This window comes from Crinia signifera, chromosome 1, assembly GCF_055691185.1.
Source record: "Crinia signifera chromosome 1, ASM5569118v1, whole genome shotgun sequence".
Taxonomy (NCBI): Eukaryota; Metazoa; Chordata; class Amphibia; order Anura; family Myobatrachidae; genus Crinia; species Crinia signifera.
In genome coordinates, this window is record NC_139217.1 from 186,685,517 (window position 1) to 186,701,050 (window position 15,534).

The 15,534-nt window shown below is 38.5% G+C and overlaps 1 protein-coding gene across 2 annotated transcripts in view; it reads left to right on the forward strand.

Annotated features, from left to right (window-relative positions):
* Nucleotides 1–15,534, forward strand: part of PPP3CA (protein phosphatase 3 catalytic subunit alpha) — a 203,550-nt gene that overhangs the window by 174,502 nt on the left and 13,514 nt on the right. For both annotated transcript variants that reach the window (XM_083179032.1, XM_083179031.1), the window contains exons 11-12: nt 8,717–8,801; nt 14,707–14,804. In XM_083179032.1, the coding sequence (XP_083035158.1) occupies nt 8,717–8,801; nt 14,707–14,804 (183 nt within the window). The remainder of the gene's footprint in view (nt 1–8,716; nt 8,802–14,706; nt 14,805–15,534) is intronic.

Genomic DNA, 15,534 nt, shown 5'->3' on the forward strand with positions numbered 1-15,534 from the left:
CACTACATAGAGCAGTCCTATTTTTTTTATATCTTTCTGAAAGACAGAGTTTTATTTGAATCGCCTATTTGCAGAAAATGTTCTCTTTTACACCATTGCTGACACCAAGGGCTTCTATTGCCAGTGGCATATTTAGCTGAGTATCACAGTGATACTCACAAATATGCTGCTGGTATTTAACATGCCTCACACATCCGCCTCCTCTGTGGTACCTTCTGCTGAATTTCTAGCAGCTTACCGCTGTTAGTAATAGTTTTGATGCACCACCGCCAACAGCACATGCACATTACACTTCATCCCGATAGAAACTCTTTTGTGCCTTGAAGGCTTCTTTGAAGTTGGAAGCTAAACTACCATTAAATACTGACCCCAGCGCTCATAACCTCAAAAGCAAGTGCTAAAGGGGTTAAAGCTTTTAGATTTAGCCTGGAATGTAACACATTAAAAAAAAAAAAAAAAAACTATGCATTCTGCATAACCATCAGTCACTGATAGGAAAATGTAACTTACACAGAACTATGGTCAAAAGGGGGCTTATTTCTTCCACATCCTATGATGCTAAGGTGACAAACTGTGTATTCCTAGCATCATTGAACATCGATTACACATATTTACATGTACTCATTTGGCAGGAGATAACAAGCTTTATATAACAAGGTTTACAGATGATCACTTACATTACCAGTTTGAAGCCTAATGGGCCATACACACGGAACAATTACAGCCTCATTTCTAAGTGTTCTGTCTAGATCGCTCCATGTGTATGGCCCCAGTAATGGCGATACACGGTCCCGCACATCTCTGTCGCCTGACTAGATTTATACTACATGCAGTATAAATCTAGTCATCGCCACTGTTCTCTCAATTGAGAACACTGGCCATGACAGATCGTTCAGCATCACTGTGTGCTGAGCGATCTGTGCTTAACTAAATCACTCAGCACACTGCTCCCTTTGCCCCATGTGTACGGGACATTACACTTTGAGATTGCTTTATCTACAAGAGTATTTTAACATTGTTATAGCTGTCAGGGTTGCTTTGCTATGTAGACAAGGCCGTTTCATTCTCCTATTGGTTAAATGACTTCCTGATGAAGGCGTGGTCCAGTTTTCAGCTCAATCTTCATTTGCAGGTTGTAATACAACTTTGGAGGAGTGCGACTGGATCATAAATTCCCCACAGTCCAAGCAGGTGCAGTCCCAGTGTATAGTGTTTTTAGGGATTCTGTTGGACACACATTTTCCTTGTAGAGGGAAATGTGGCAGCTCTGTAGTCTCTGGGGAGATGGTAGCTGCATACACCGTATGGAACACTACTGTCTTGTATGAGACTTAGGGAAAATAGTGGCCTCTTTCAAGGCGGCCTCATATGCAAGGTTCCACTCCAGCGGTCTTCATCAGATTCTATTCAGCTGGTACCGACTGGAGCTGACACTGGACTAACAGTTGTTTAGGTGTTTGCTTCAGTTATGCTATTCACTACTGTGGTTGCTTCACACCCCAAATATGACAAGTGGGTGGCAGTTCTCAGTCTGGGACTGGACCTGGTCACAACAGATGTCTGTTTATCCATTTGGGTGAGGTGCTTACCTTGGGGCTGCAATTTTAGGGTAGCTGAAGTCTGGTCTTCCAATCAATATTCCGCATCTAAAGGCAGTGTTCATTGTTCAAGCTCAGAGCCTGTTGATTCCATTCCTGTTGATTTCATTTCTAAGCAAATTAATTGAAGTGGAAGATACTTTAATGGAGAGATGACTTTTTTTTCATTGCATACTGTATAATGTACTTCAGCTGTTAGCACATGGAAATGTCTATTAAATAAGTTATCTCCTTTCCGAAACCCTAATACTATTCTTTATGAGAATATATCTACTGTAGTTCTACATATCCCATTAAATGCAAAAAATATATAAAAAAAAATGTTCAAGTATTGTTTGGATCTTGCAAAAGTTTCAGACTTCAAATAAAAAGACAAATCTAAATCAAATCCACAAAAAAAAATCATTATTAAAGAAAACAGTGATTATAAGAGCATATACACACACATCTGGAAATACAAATACGTAGGACAAGTAAAGGCAAAGTCATACCCTAGTACATACAGAAGCAACCACCCCAGCCCAAATATAAGTCAGCAGAGGGAACAGAACATTTAGGACACAAGTCACAAGAAGACTCACCAAATTCACAAGGTTGAGATATTGTCCAGTAGACCTTGTGCAAGATACATAACTGAATCTGCTAAATCCTGGCATACTCCATGGTGCCTAATCAGTGAGAGTACAAACCAGTGAGGGGAGTAGACCAATGAAATGGTGTGGTGCCCAGGTAGTGTATGCACTAAGCGACAAACTGAAGACTCAGAAAGAGCAGGAGTAGTAGCCACCACTGTGCACAGTGAGCATGAAAGATCTGCCGGTATCTAAACAGATGTGCTGGAAGACCATATGTAGAGGACTGAAAAACCACCCAGAACTACCTTCAGGTTTACATATGAAAAGCTACATTTTGACAGATCATGGAGCAGGAATCGAAATCTGTTTCCCCCAAAATTCGAATTGCATTTCTTTTGGGCATAAATACTTTTAAAAACACTAAATCCAGTTACAATAATTGCTTATATTTAAAAATAAATAATGTTTTTGAGGTATTAGGTAAATGAGTAGTTTCCATGGTACGACATGCACCATGTTTGTCACCTGGCAACAATAACTACAATAGATATTTAATACCATTCTGATGTTATTCATTTTTGAGCAAATCATTTTCTGATTGACAAATGTAACAAATATATACTTGATGCAAAATATAATTGTTCCTTGTATTAATTAACTTGCATTAAAACAATGGAAGAACATATAGCTACAATAATCACTTTACTTTTATGTAAGAGGAATTACATTGCAGAAAATTATACTTTCCAACATTTAGAAATGTAAATAAAGGACAACTGCTTCTGATCCACCCCAAAATATCCAGTTTTGGAACAAACGCCGCTTCTTTTCTTACAGTAGAAGCTACACAAATTTTGAGATCTGCTAATTAAAATGGCACTGAACTGTATCGTTAAATTGTTCATATGTGCTCAGGTTACATTTTCATCACAAGGCAAATCGAGAGAGAGGGCTTATTACAGGCCCCAATAATTTCTGGCATGTATAATGACACATAACATGTAGCAGTTTAAATAGTGTGTATATAACATACAATTGATTGCTCATTACACATTTATACATTTTGAGCAAGTTTTACACTACAGTATGTCCTCAAGGCAGAGTCCGTTTTAGACATCTCAAACTCTAGCTGAACACCCAGTTATTTTGTTAGTAACTCTGTAATACATTTTTACAATACTAAACTTCTGTCCAGGTTATATTAATACTTTTTATTAAAACCTTGGGATTTTTCTACCAAATGGCAGCTTGCAGACCCACCACTTTACAATATGCCTTTTGCTATTACTAGAATTACTTTTAAAGTTTGACCTTTAAATATCTTTGAATGCACTTCTACTTAGTAAATAACCCCCTTATGCTCTCAACGAGTGCTTTTCTCTCAGATGCATAGGCACAAGATTTCCACAGTATATACCTTACTGATGCAAGATAGGGCTTTTATTTTAATGCACTGATATGTTAATTCGTGTCCTTAATTTTTAGGTTAAGAAAATTAAGCCCCTGTTAAGGCCCATACACACTGGGCGATTTTGAGCTGAAAGCCACTCAAAGCACCAGTGTGTATGGCCCGGCAGTGAGCGGTGATGCGCGCTTCCGTATCATCACCGGGAAAGCTGGTCATCTGCTGGTATTGCCAGCAGATGAGCGGCTTTGAGGACAGCTTGGCATTGCGCTAGGCTATGCCAAAACGTTCGCCCCCCCCCCCCCTTGCAGACAGAACCGGGTAGGGGGAAAGCTGCTCAGTGTGTAAGCACTGAGTGACTATCCCCCCAGCAATGACAGCCTTCAGCGCTGTCCATACACGCTGGGCATAATCGCCCAGTGTGTATGGACCTTTACATGTGCAAAAGTTTGTTTAGCCTTTTTGGTTTGCCCCTTTACATTTGTATTGTCTGTTAATATGTATAATAAAAAAACTCCATTGTTACAATGCTTGGTTGGCTTGCTGCAATGAGTAAACAGAATCTTTACCCTTTGCTGACTATAACTCCTTCACTTTTCGACAATATCTCACTGATTGCAATTTAAATGCTTTGCAAAACCTAATTCACTCACCATTTCTACTTTGGTTTTGTTCATTTTCAAATTCTTATTTTTTTCCTTGTTTATCATTATTTTTTGTTTTATTTTACAGACTCTTTAAGTCTTTTCACTTTAGTAGATGTTTCATGCTTTTCCTTTTCTTTCTCGTCTTCAAATTTCATTTGTCTTTGTGTTTGCCTCTGGATTTTCATAAGAAGACCATCTTATTTATGCACAGAAAAAAGGTATTATGTGCTTTGAACTTGCAGAGTTGATAGCTTGTGGGTTTCAGCTTCAGTTTGATGCTTTTTACTCTGTAACCTAGACATGCAGAGATAACATTCAGTGCCCCATTCTCTGAAACAATTTAGCTTTGTTTTAGCTGTGGGCAAAATCTATACTTATCTGCGGTGCGAAAAGAATCTGCAATCTGGTCTATGAATTTGAATTTTTAATGCTTTGCAAATTTGTTGTGTTTTGGGTCTGTTTTGATTTGCTTGCATTAACTCGTGTATTCCTTGTACAAACAACTAACATTTTAAGATAGCAGCAGTAAACCACTTTAATTAAAAGAAATAATAACTTTGCCAGCTTGTTTTAAGCTCTATACTTTGTAGCTCTCTCTATTTTATTTCATTTCAAATCCTGTACTGATTTAATTCCCTGTGATATTAATATTTTTTTTCGACAAAATTAGTTTCAGAATTTGACAGTCAATTTTGTGTTTATGCTTTGGGCCAAATTAATAGAGTCTGAGTTTGGTGGCCGTAAGGAGTTTTAAAGGAGCGATCATCCCACACAGCCGCCGAACTCGGACTCTATTACATTTGTCCCTTTGTCTTTTTGGCTTTATACCTTGGTTTTTGTTTGTGCTATTCTATCCTCAGAAATCTGCTAATGTGCGCACTGGTATGCTTCTGAATCAGTGGCATAACTACATTTTCTTTATACCCCCATGCAAAAATAACCTCCTACCTCATAGTAACTGCTTGTTGTCAGGGGTTCTTCTCGTTCTCAGGAGATCCCCCGGACATCCTGCATCAATCTTAGTACATAGCAACAAGTCATAAAGTTATGCAAGAACTACAGTTTTTATATCATTTTATGGAAATACAACTCTTGATAAACAGGCCCCTTATAGATGAAAATGTCATTAGGAAGTTGATGTAATTCCATCCTTTGCTGTAATTCTTCATAGTCATCAGCTGGGAGAGCTTTGAAGCAGATGGTTTTGCTTAGATAGCCATGGATATGCCCTAAAAGCCTGGATTTCGATATATATATATATATATATATATATATATATATATATATATATATATATATATATCTATATATATATATCTATATATATAATATATAAAATGTTCTGACACTGAAACGTTGCCAGACACTGGCATGTGTGGCGACCTGGCACTCCGGTACTGGTAGTCGATGGCCTGGGTGCCTCTGCAGAATTGCATATATATATATATATATATATATATATATATATATATATATATATATATATATACCAGAGATGATAACAACCTCTCGAGGCGAGAGTATGTTGGTGCACAGTATGTATAATACACCACAGTGTATTTTCTCTGTATAATACATATTATTTATGTTGCACTTTTTAATAGAGGAACTGTAACCTTTTTATGCAGTTTTTCAGTATGTTCAAAGCCGTGTGTAGGCTCAGCCCAGATCCAGTCACTGCCATTGTGCCAACTTCCTAATTTTTGCTTTTTTAGAAAACGATGAAAATCTTTTCTTGGTGTTCCCTTTACAGTCAATACCATGTGGTTTGTGATGGCCAGATTACTGTATTTAAAAGCTGCAGGAAACATGTAATATCAAATACAGTGTACTAGAGATCAAAACTAACTGTAATATGCATGCAGGCCCATTGGCTGGCTGCAGTGTCCATTGCAGCCCTCCAATGCCCACTGCCCTAGGGAGTGTGGCTAGACTCACAGGGGAGTGAGCCTAGTAATAAGCCACCTCTACTAGTCCTCTGTCATCCTTTTCCCTTAAATGTCAATCTATCAAACAATATGGGCTAAATGTGATCGGGTGCGATTTTTGGTCAAAAACATGTGAATTGCAGTAAAAATTGCACTTTATTCTGCAAATTCGCACATTTTGACCTGGTGATTTTGGTCACACTTCAAAATCGCCATCCAGATGTTTTCCCATTATAAAGTATACAACTCGCAAATGTAATAGGGTATGATTTTTGGTAAACGTTACCATTTTAATTTGAACTTTTACACATTTTTTAAGACCGAGCCATGCAGTGCTATAGAAGCACTCAGCCCTGACTGGCTGTAGGCATCTCCATGGAGATGCTTTCAGCCAATCAGGAGAAGCCACTCAGCCCTGACTGTCTGAAAGTGTCTCCATGGAGATGCATAGAGCAAATCAGCGCTGAGTGCTACTAAAGCTCTAGGACCGTGGGGATCCCCGCTGTCATTAGTGCGAAAGAAGCCGTCTCACCTCGCAGTCAGGTACATGCACTTAAATTAGTATATGTAGTAAAGTTATACTTTTCTCTGTGTGTATGTTTGTGTTTTTATTTGAAAATTCTTTTTACAGGTGAACTACAAGTCCAAGGAGCCCATTAATGCTCCGAATGCTGGGATTTGTAGTTTGCTAAGTCTCAGCATACAGGGGAGACCTGCTGGGACTTGTAGTTCGACTGTAAAAAGCAATGTTCTTTTTTATTTAATATTACACTTACTGGTCCGCATCCACCACCTAGGGACGCTGGGGCTAGCACCCTGGATGGGTGAAGCCTGGGGGGACCCCTTTAATGAGGGGGTCCCTACTCCCCCAGGTACCCTGCCCAAGGCTGACCAGCCGCAGTGCGCATGGTACAGCCGTGGGACCTTACCTAAAAAGTGTCCACCGGCATGATACCACATTCTGTTTTAGCCCTGTGCAAGTTCAAAAATACGGGGGACCCCCAGTTTTTTTGTCTCCCATATTTTTGGAAGGAGGACTGGTCCAAGATTCTAGGCTGGTTTTAGAAATACAGGAGAGCCTTATGCTTATTGTCCCCTGTATTTTTGGTACCAATGAGCCCGAGGCCGGTTATGCTCTGGAGGGGGGACCCCACACCATATTTTTATTTTTTACTAAATACTGCACTTTCATGTCTAAAAAGTTGCACATTATCATTACTACAAATCGCACATGTCTAAAATTCGTTACTAAAAACTGCACTTTTTTTTTTTAACTTTGTCTAAAAATTCAGACCCTGTTACATTTGCGAGTTTTTTTTTTTAATTTGCGAGTTTTTTTCACATGCAATTTAGTGCGATCTTAAAACATAACAAAAAAATGCACCCTATTACATCTCGCCCTATGTGTGTAAACCTGCAGATATTTAGGGGGCTTTTACACAGTGTGCCTTACATGCACATCTGTGCCACACCGTTTTATAAAAATTTCAGATAGTCAGGAAAATGGTATTGACTGTGCTTCTCAATTAGAGGTCATGAGTCCAGGAATGCATATGCACATAAATAGCACACCTGTTGTTAATTTACAAAAGGGTGGTATACGGGTGCTGGGCGGGATCCCGACAGGCATTCACCTGACTGTCAAAACACAGACAGCCAGGTTCCCGACAGCCACCCGCTATTTTCCCTCGTGGGGGTCTACGACCCCCATAGAGACAGAATAGGTGGCTCCCAACTGTCGACCCCTATACCACACCCGGTAGATACAAAGATTGTAATATACAGGTAAAATTTATAGTGGGCTCGGAACTATATGAATGAAAATAGCTGGAAAAGACTGCATAGAGATAGAGCTCCAGGCAAAAGCTCCCCTTAAGATCACAATAAATGCAGAAGTGACAATATTGGTTCAATCTAGTCAAGTCTGACTAATTTTAACATATTTCAGTGCAATCATCTTGTTGCTGTGTCCTGATTATATGGGTGGCCAATATCCAGTGTTTCTAGGAGGGATTTTAAACATTGAAATATATTTAGCAAGCGAATCTTGGAGCTAAAGGTGTATCTACATTGCAGTGTAAAAAATTAAGTCCTGCTTTCACAGTATTTGTCAGTAATAGTAGATCAGACTAAAACCACTGAAGATCAGTACTCAAAAAATTGGTGTATCGTTAATACCTATAAGGGGAGAGAGATAAAGTGAAGACCTAAAGTACCAACCAATTCACTCCTGTCCTATTTTAATCACAGGTGGTAAAATGACAGATGCTACAGTAATTGGTTTGTACTTAGTTTCTCTCCACTTTTTCTCTCCCAAGTTTTTATAACTCTCCCCCCATAGATTTACTTTGGGTTTTGTTTTTATTTTTTGCATGTGAAGAGTAATTAAATGTGATTTAATAAACATGTAATTTGTCTCCGTACTGTCAAGGTTCACTAATCACTTTTTCCTCTTGCATGAAACCAAAATGTTATTCCTTATCAGCAATATGTATGAAGAATTTCTATTTAAATGTACATTTGAATCTCTGACTGACATTTGTTGTAATTGTATTAATTACAGGAGCAACAGCTGCAGCTCGTAAGGAAGTAATCAGAAACAAGATTCGAGCTATTGGGAAAATGGCAAGAGTGTTCAGTGTACTGAGGTGGGAAATCATGTCATTGTGCTCTTTTACTTTAGTGTTTTTTAATGCATAATTCATCTTCCAAGGATTCACTGTTTGTATCAATGGAAATGCCTCCAAATGCTGTAGTCTGGATAAGAAAAAGTTTAACCATTTTCACTTTTTGGTGGATGGCTTTGGAGATTATCTTTGTGCAGATCGCAGACCAAGAGTTACATTGACTAATATCCAGGGGTTGTTTTTTGGGGGTTGGTGTGGTTACCGGCCTTTTCTTACAGATGTATCCTTATACATCTAGTTACTGTACTCTATAAGTCATGTTATACATAATGAGCGAGCACTGTGTGACCTCTTCTGTTAAAATGTGCCTTATTTGCTAAATGGAGAGAACAAGTAGCTTCTGTTAATTAAAATGATATGCAGCATGCCTATATTATGTGTGCAACTGCATGCATAGGAAATGGAAAGCTAGTATTTTCCAAAATGTAATGTAACAAAAGCTGCTTGTGCATCATATTTGCTTCTTTTTTCAAATAAGACACATTTAAATGGAAACAAATTGCAAAATAAAAGCCTAGAGCTACCAAGTCACATCATGCAATGGCAAGACAAGAAGGGCTGTTTATCCTAGAAAGGAGGCTAGATGTACTGTATGTGGACACATTCTTATGAGGTGTCTGTATATATATTTGACGGACCTCACCCTATTAACTACCAAAAGTATCTTCAAATCTTCCATTTCTTTTTTAATATTTGTATAGTCTTTGGCATTTGCAGTGTATAGTCAGAAGTTAGTTGTGCAATAAAATATAGGACAACAATATTATGGGTCAGATGTATCAAGCTTCAAAAAGTGATAAAGTGTAGAGTGGTAAACAACCAGCCAATCATCTCCTAAATGCAATGTTATAGGCTGGGTTTGAAAAATGACAGGTTCCTCCTTTTCTAATGTATATCATTCCAACACACTTTAATGTTTGCTTTAATATCTTCATTGCTCTGCTTGCATCAAATTCCTTTGTTTAAATGTGGTATATTACTGTCAAATACACTTGTTAAAAAGAATCTCTACAAATCTGATATTGTAGTTTTATAATATTTAAGCAATACATGAATTGCCATTGTTTGATATACAACAGGGCAATTTGTGTAGTGCGTCAGGGAGTGTAACAGCCCTGACAATTTGTGCTGACTTTCTTACAGAGTGCTCTCCATAAACACTGTATCTATGTTGTGAGCGGTAACATGTGCATTTTCTTTGAGATCATGGAGCGATTATCTGTCACTCTCCTCTGAGTACCTTTTGTTGTGCTGTAAAGTAATTATTTGAGGTCCTTGGTCTTGCTTGGGATTATGTTTCAATTTATTCTGGGAGATGAGCCAAGAGCACCGGTACAATCATCATAGGTGTAAAGAAAACTTTCAAATGGTGTGTGCTCGTTGCTGTGTATCTGTACATATAAATACATCATATTTGCAAGCCCAGGTGAAATCATTCGATGGTTGCGAAGGGATATGGCGCAGGGTGTTTCGGCAGGGCAAGCACTCTGGGATTTGGTAAGTTGTGATCTTTGCAGCTTACTGAGTCAATCAGAAGCAGGCCCATTATGGGAGGCATTCAATATGGGATTCCGACTATCGGAACGTCTTGAATCCTTTCCATTTTCGGCGGGTTACGACACTTATTTGACTGTATGTACTTAATGTACCAACAGTCGAGTGTTGGAAAGTCCTGATATGGTCAAAAACAGACATGAATTTGGCAATCCGCGGCCGTTTCTGACAAAACAGATTTGAACTTTAGAAAAAAAATTCGGATCAGATAGCCTTCAATGCTGTGGGTAAGGGCAGCTTTATTGGCTCAACGGTGGATCTTCAAATCATTATGTGCAGATTTTTCAATTGAGCAAATTTGTAGGTTGTGCTCTGAGGTTTTCTTAATTGATATAGTATAAAGGTTGAAATTGGGTAGTGACATCTATTACTATTCTTATGGACTGCTATTCTGAACACTGGGGGGGGGGGGGGGCTAGATTTGCTTGCTCATTAGAATTTAGTACAATAACAGCCTGCAAGTCTCCGATATGAACTTGTGCCTAAATAAATGGCCAAAATTTACTAGACATTTACATATAGTTCTGTTTTCATATGTTGGATAGTTTATCTCCAGCAGTTATAAATGCCTAATATAGAAAATAATGTATGATTAACATTCAGTGGAATTGCATTAATGCATTTTCACACAGGGAATATACTTGCTTTAAATATTAGCTGTATTTACTGCTGGTTTGATGCAGGTTAAAGTGCACACTTCAGCAGCCACTTGCTGTTACTCTTTCTGTTCATACAGTACTATGAGTAGCTGTACAGTGTATTAGCTGTGTGCTGCTCGGTGTACCCCCATGGGGAACACCACTCAAATAACCCTCCAAACAGGGATGTCTGAATTATAAGCAACTTTATGCTCACTTCACATTAGCAATACACTAGAAATAGAAGATTCTGGAGGTAGATTTACTAAAAGATTGATTCTAATTTATTAAATTTGATGCTGGCTTTCAGAGGCTAAATCAGATTTACCGACATACATACCAACATACATTCCTTTCACCACACAAAATAGAATGTATAAAGACACCACTTTTAGTTCAAACACACTTAGGGGTTTATTCTAGTTCATTCTTTCTGACAAAATCCTTCTTAGATGGACAAAACCATGTGCACTGTGGGTGGGGCAGATGTAACTTGTGCAGAGAGAATTAGATTTGGGTGAGTTATTTTGTTTCTGTGCAGGGAAAATACTGACTGCATGATTTTACACTTCAATATAGATCTCACTTTGAAGAAAAACCCCACCCAAATCTAATTCTCTCTGCACAAGTTACATCTGCCCCACCCGCAGTGCACATGGTTTTGTCCATCTAAGAAGGATTTTGTCAGAAAGAATGGACTAGAATAACCCCCCTAGTCACAATGTAAATATACATCATACATTATGGCCTAAGCATGCACTCTCTAAGAACCCTTACATAATTGCCAGGAGATGAAGTGTAAAGACCCCCCTGCACTAGTACTAGGTATCTCATGTGATACCTCTTCAAATGGCCCGGTTTCTATATTGCCTGCAACACACCATGCGATCGCATTCACCAGCTAGGAATACGACAAATACTGGTTGCAGCACTGACCATCTCTGGATCTGATCTGATGTGCACAGGACATTTGATTGGAACACATATGATTTGACACTTTTCAAGTGATTTATGGACCTGATGTGTTAAAATAGTCTTTAGCAAGAAATTATGGCTGATTTATGAGGTCAAAGTAAATTATTTTTTGAAATAACCTGCTTTAGAAGTAAACCTTTTGTACTAGATTGTAATATCCTATTTGCTTCAGAAACCTGACCATATGTTTGACTGTCAATTAACACAACAAATAGATTTTGGAACGTGGTGTAATAAGTAAACATCTTATTGAGTAAACGTATAAACATTACCCTGTGTTCTCATTAAGCCAAAACTGTACATATTCTGAGCACACCAAATAAAAGCTGTCCTGACAGACTTTGTTCTGCAGGCAGAGAAGAAATAAGCCTTGGGCAGTACTGCTCAGGAGAAAACCTACAAATCATTCTAGGTCAACTGGTTTCAATTGATCTGCAGATATCTATAACATATTCTCCATACACACTGCCTGATCCGTTATGATTGACAACAAACCTGGGCGGGCATTTGTATTCGCCCACCCATTGAGCTGTCAATCACCAAAAGCTCCTGAAGCGGCTTTACGGATGGTCGGCGTATCGCCGTACACACAGAACAATGCACCAATATGTCTTTAGATATATCAGGCATCAGTTGTGTTGCACAGCCGACACGATATATCTGTGACACACTTCACAGATATATCGATGCTACACACTGGCCGATGGTCTGTTGATATATCAGCCATTCATTTGAATGGTTAATATATTGGCCAGTGTGTACGCACCTTAACTCCAGATTTCAGAATTACTCTAACACCTTAGACATCAAGGGTAGCTTAATAATCTTCCATACAGTTTATACAGTTTAAAAAATGCAATACTTTAATCCTACTGATTTTTTTCTTGAATTTAAAGTTTATATTGTTTTCTTGCTAATTGTTATTAATAAGCCTATTTAAAAGGGAATAAAGGAACACAAGCTAATTTAATATAGTAAAAACAAGAGTAGGGGCCCGCGCTTCCTATTGGGGAAAATGTTCTTTATCCTTTTAGATATAGGGTTTTCTTCTTTATTCAATAAGGTGTTTTTGACCTCAGGAAAAAACAGAAAGAGATCTCATGGTGCAGACTAAGTGGTATACGCTTAATTCTATGTTTGTAATAGTGAGATGCCCGTACCGTAAAGGGGCCTCTTCTAGGCCAAACACTGCACGTAGATCAGGGGTCACACACACTTGTTACACCAATATGTCAGTTCCTTCCACTCTATAAATACCACCACACCACGAGGAGGACTGACCGGACTGGTCGGGACTACGCACCCGCTCTTCTGTCGTCTGTGGGTGCGTAGTCCCGACCAGTCCGGTCAGTCCTCCTCGTGGTGTGGTGGTATTTATAGAGTGGAAGGAACTGACATATTGGTGTAACAAGTGTGTGTGTGACCCCTGATATACGTGCGGGCCCCTACTCTTGTTTTTACTGTGTTCTTTGTAGAAGGTGATACTACCAGGGACCCTGTCGCATCCAAGTGGAAGAGCAGAATCTTACCTTCCTTAATTTAATATAGTATCTAGTCGGTGTGCATGCTAAATACAACCTGATTTATGCGAAAAACCTATTCCTCTGGATGATAGGTCACTAACAACAGATTTGTATGCACTAGAAGAGTTTCTGATTTCATATATTCAGGGTGTGATGAGAATTTGCTGCACTATTAATCTGTCGGACTATGCCTTTCTTTATATGTGGTAACAATACAGTATGAAATGTTCCATGAGAAATAACATTTCCAGAAAATCTGGTTAATGTCAGTGGTATTTGTAATATGAAGTTTTCTAGAATAATTACATGCCTGTCTTGTTTATACATTACTGATGATTACATTTTTGTCTCCTTCAAGCCTAAATTGTTTATTACTGTGATCGGAGATTTAATTGCTATTTGGTCTCAGAGTTGTTTTCTGAGGCATTAAAGTGATCTTGAAAAACTCCTCATTGATGCTACTCATTACTATGTTTAAGGATCTCTTCTTTTTAAATACCAAAACCAGTTCACATCTGTGACATGACGTTTGCCGATACCATAAAGTGAAAATAAACACTGTAAATCTCTGGTTATGGTGCCAAATGCAGTAAAGCAGGTGTACAGTGTAATGAGCACGGATGCTAAATGTGCCTCAGACCTGTAATGAGTGCACATTGACATGAGTCAATTTAAAACTCCACAACTTGATTGCAGTTAATATAAATCTTCAGTATTCTTTTTTTAATTATAAACATAATAATATTTCTATAGTGCTCTTTCTCCAATAGGACTCAAGGTAGGTTTGTCCATCGACTACCAATGGTTACCAATGATGGTTTCATGCCAATATCTGATAGTTGGGCCACGTGAAGCCCTACTCCCAAGTCTCTGATTGGCCCATGGACCAGCAACTGAAAAAGCAAGGATGACTATCAATGGACAAAACCATCAATGGTCCTCCATTACATAGTTTGCTACCGTCAATTAAAATGTCACCATTGATGGTGAGCGCAAAGTTCGCGGTTCCTAACTTAAGATGCTTTTACTATAGCTAGATCTATTTGTAGATCACAAAGTGACTTTCTTCACTGTGTGGTGCAGCAAAGAAATAGCATTGTTAATCTTGCTTTTTTTTATATGTGTGTGTGTTAATGGTTAATAATGTTATTGTTTCTTTTTGGTTTTGGTACTCAGAGAAGAGAGTGAAAGTGTGCTGACTTTGAAAGGTCTGACACCGACTGGAATGCTGCCTAGCGGAGTTCTATCTGGAGGAAAACCATCACTCCAAAGCGGTAAGAGAGATTTAATGTGCAATCTGATGAGTGACATCCCTCTCACATTTTTATGCTAGAAAAATAATACATTTCTTAATCAACTAGCAATACATTGGTTATGTTCACTGTGAAAAATTTCTAATTCAGCAAATTATAATATAATACACACACACATAAACACACCTACACACAGCAGTGGCGGAGGAGTTGATGGTAGGTGGGTGAGTTTGCATAGCCTTGCCTCCTCCTGTTCTCTGATTGGTTGGTGAGCAGGGTCATCTATTGCTAAGTGTGTTCTTGCTGACATATATTGCCTGTCTGCATCTTAGAAGTAGCTAGTAGATGTTCCTGGCTGTTAGCTCCATTATATAGTCTGTGCCAGAGGCAGCCTTCCTCTAAACACTCATACACATCTATGGGGATTCTGTAAATCCATACTTTTTCCATACAAACTGCTCATTTTCTCACACTCCTATAACCATATAAATGGCACATTTCCCTGAATGTCAGAGATTATGTTAAAACTGTAAATGTAATCACCAAATACACTAATCTACAATAACATCAGCAGACATTTTAATGTAAGATAAATAGCTTTAGAAGTTGTACTTAGCAAATCTGACAATGCAGACTTCTGGATGACCAAATCCTCCACAGGCTTTTAAAACATGCGTGGAGCTGACACAACATAATTCTGCAGAGACTTTTCCAACCATCCACCTTTTGCACTTGTTGTCTTTAATGAACT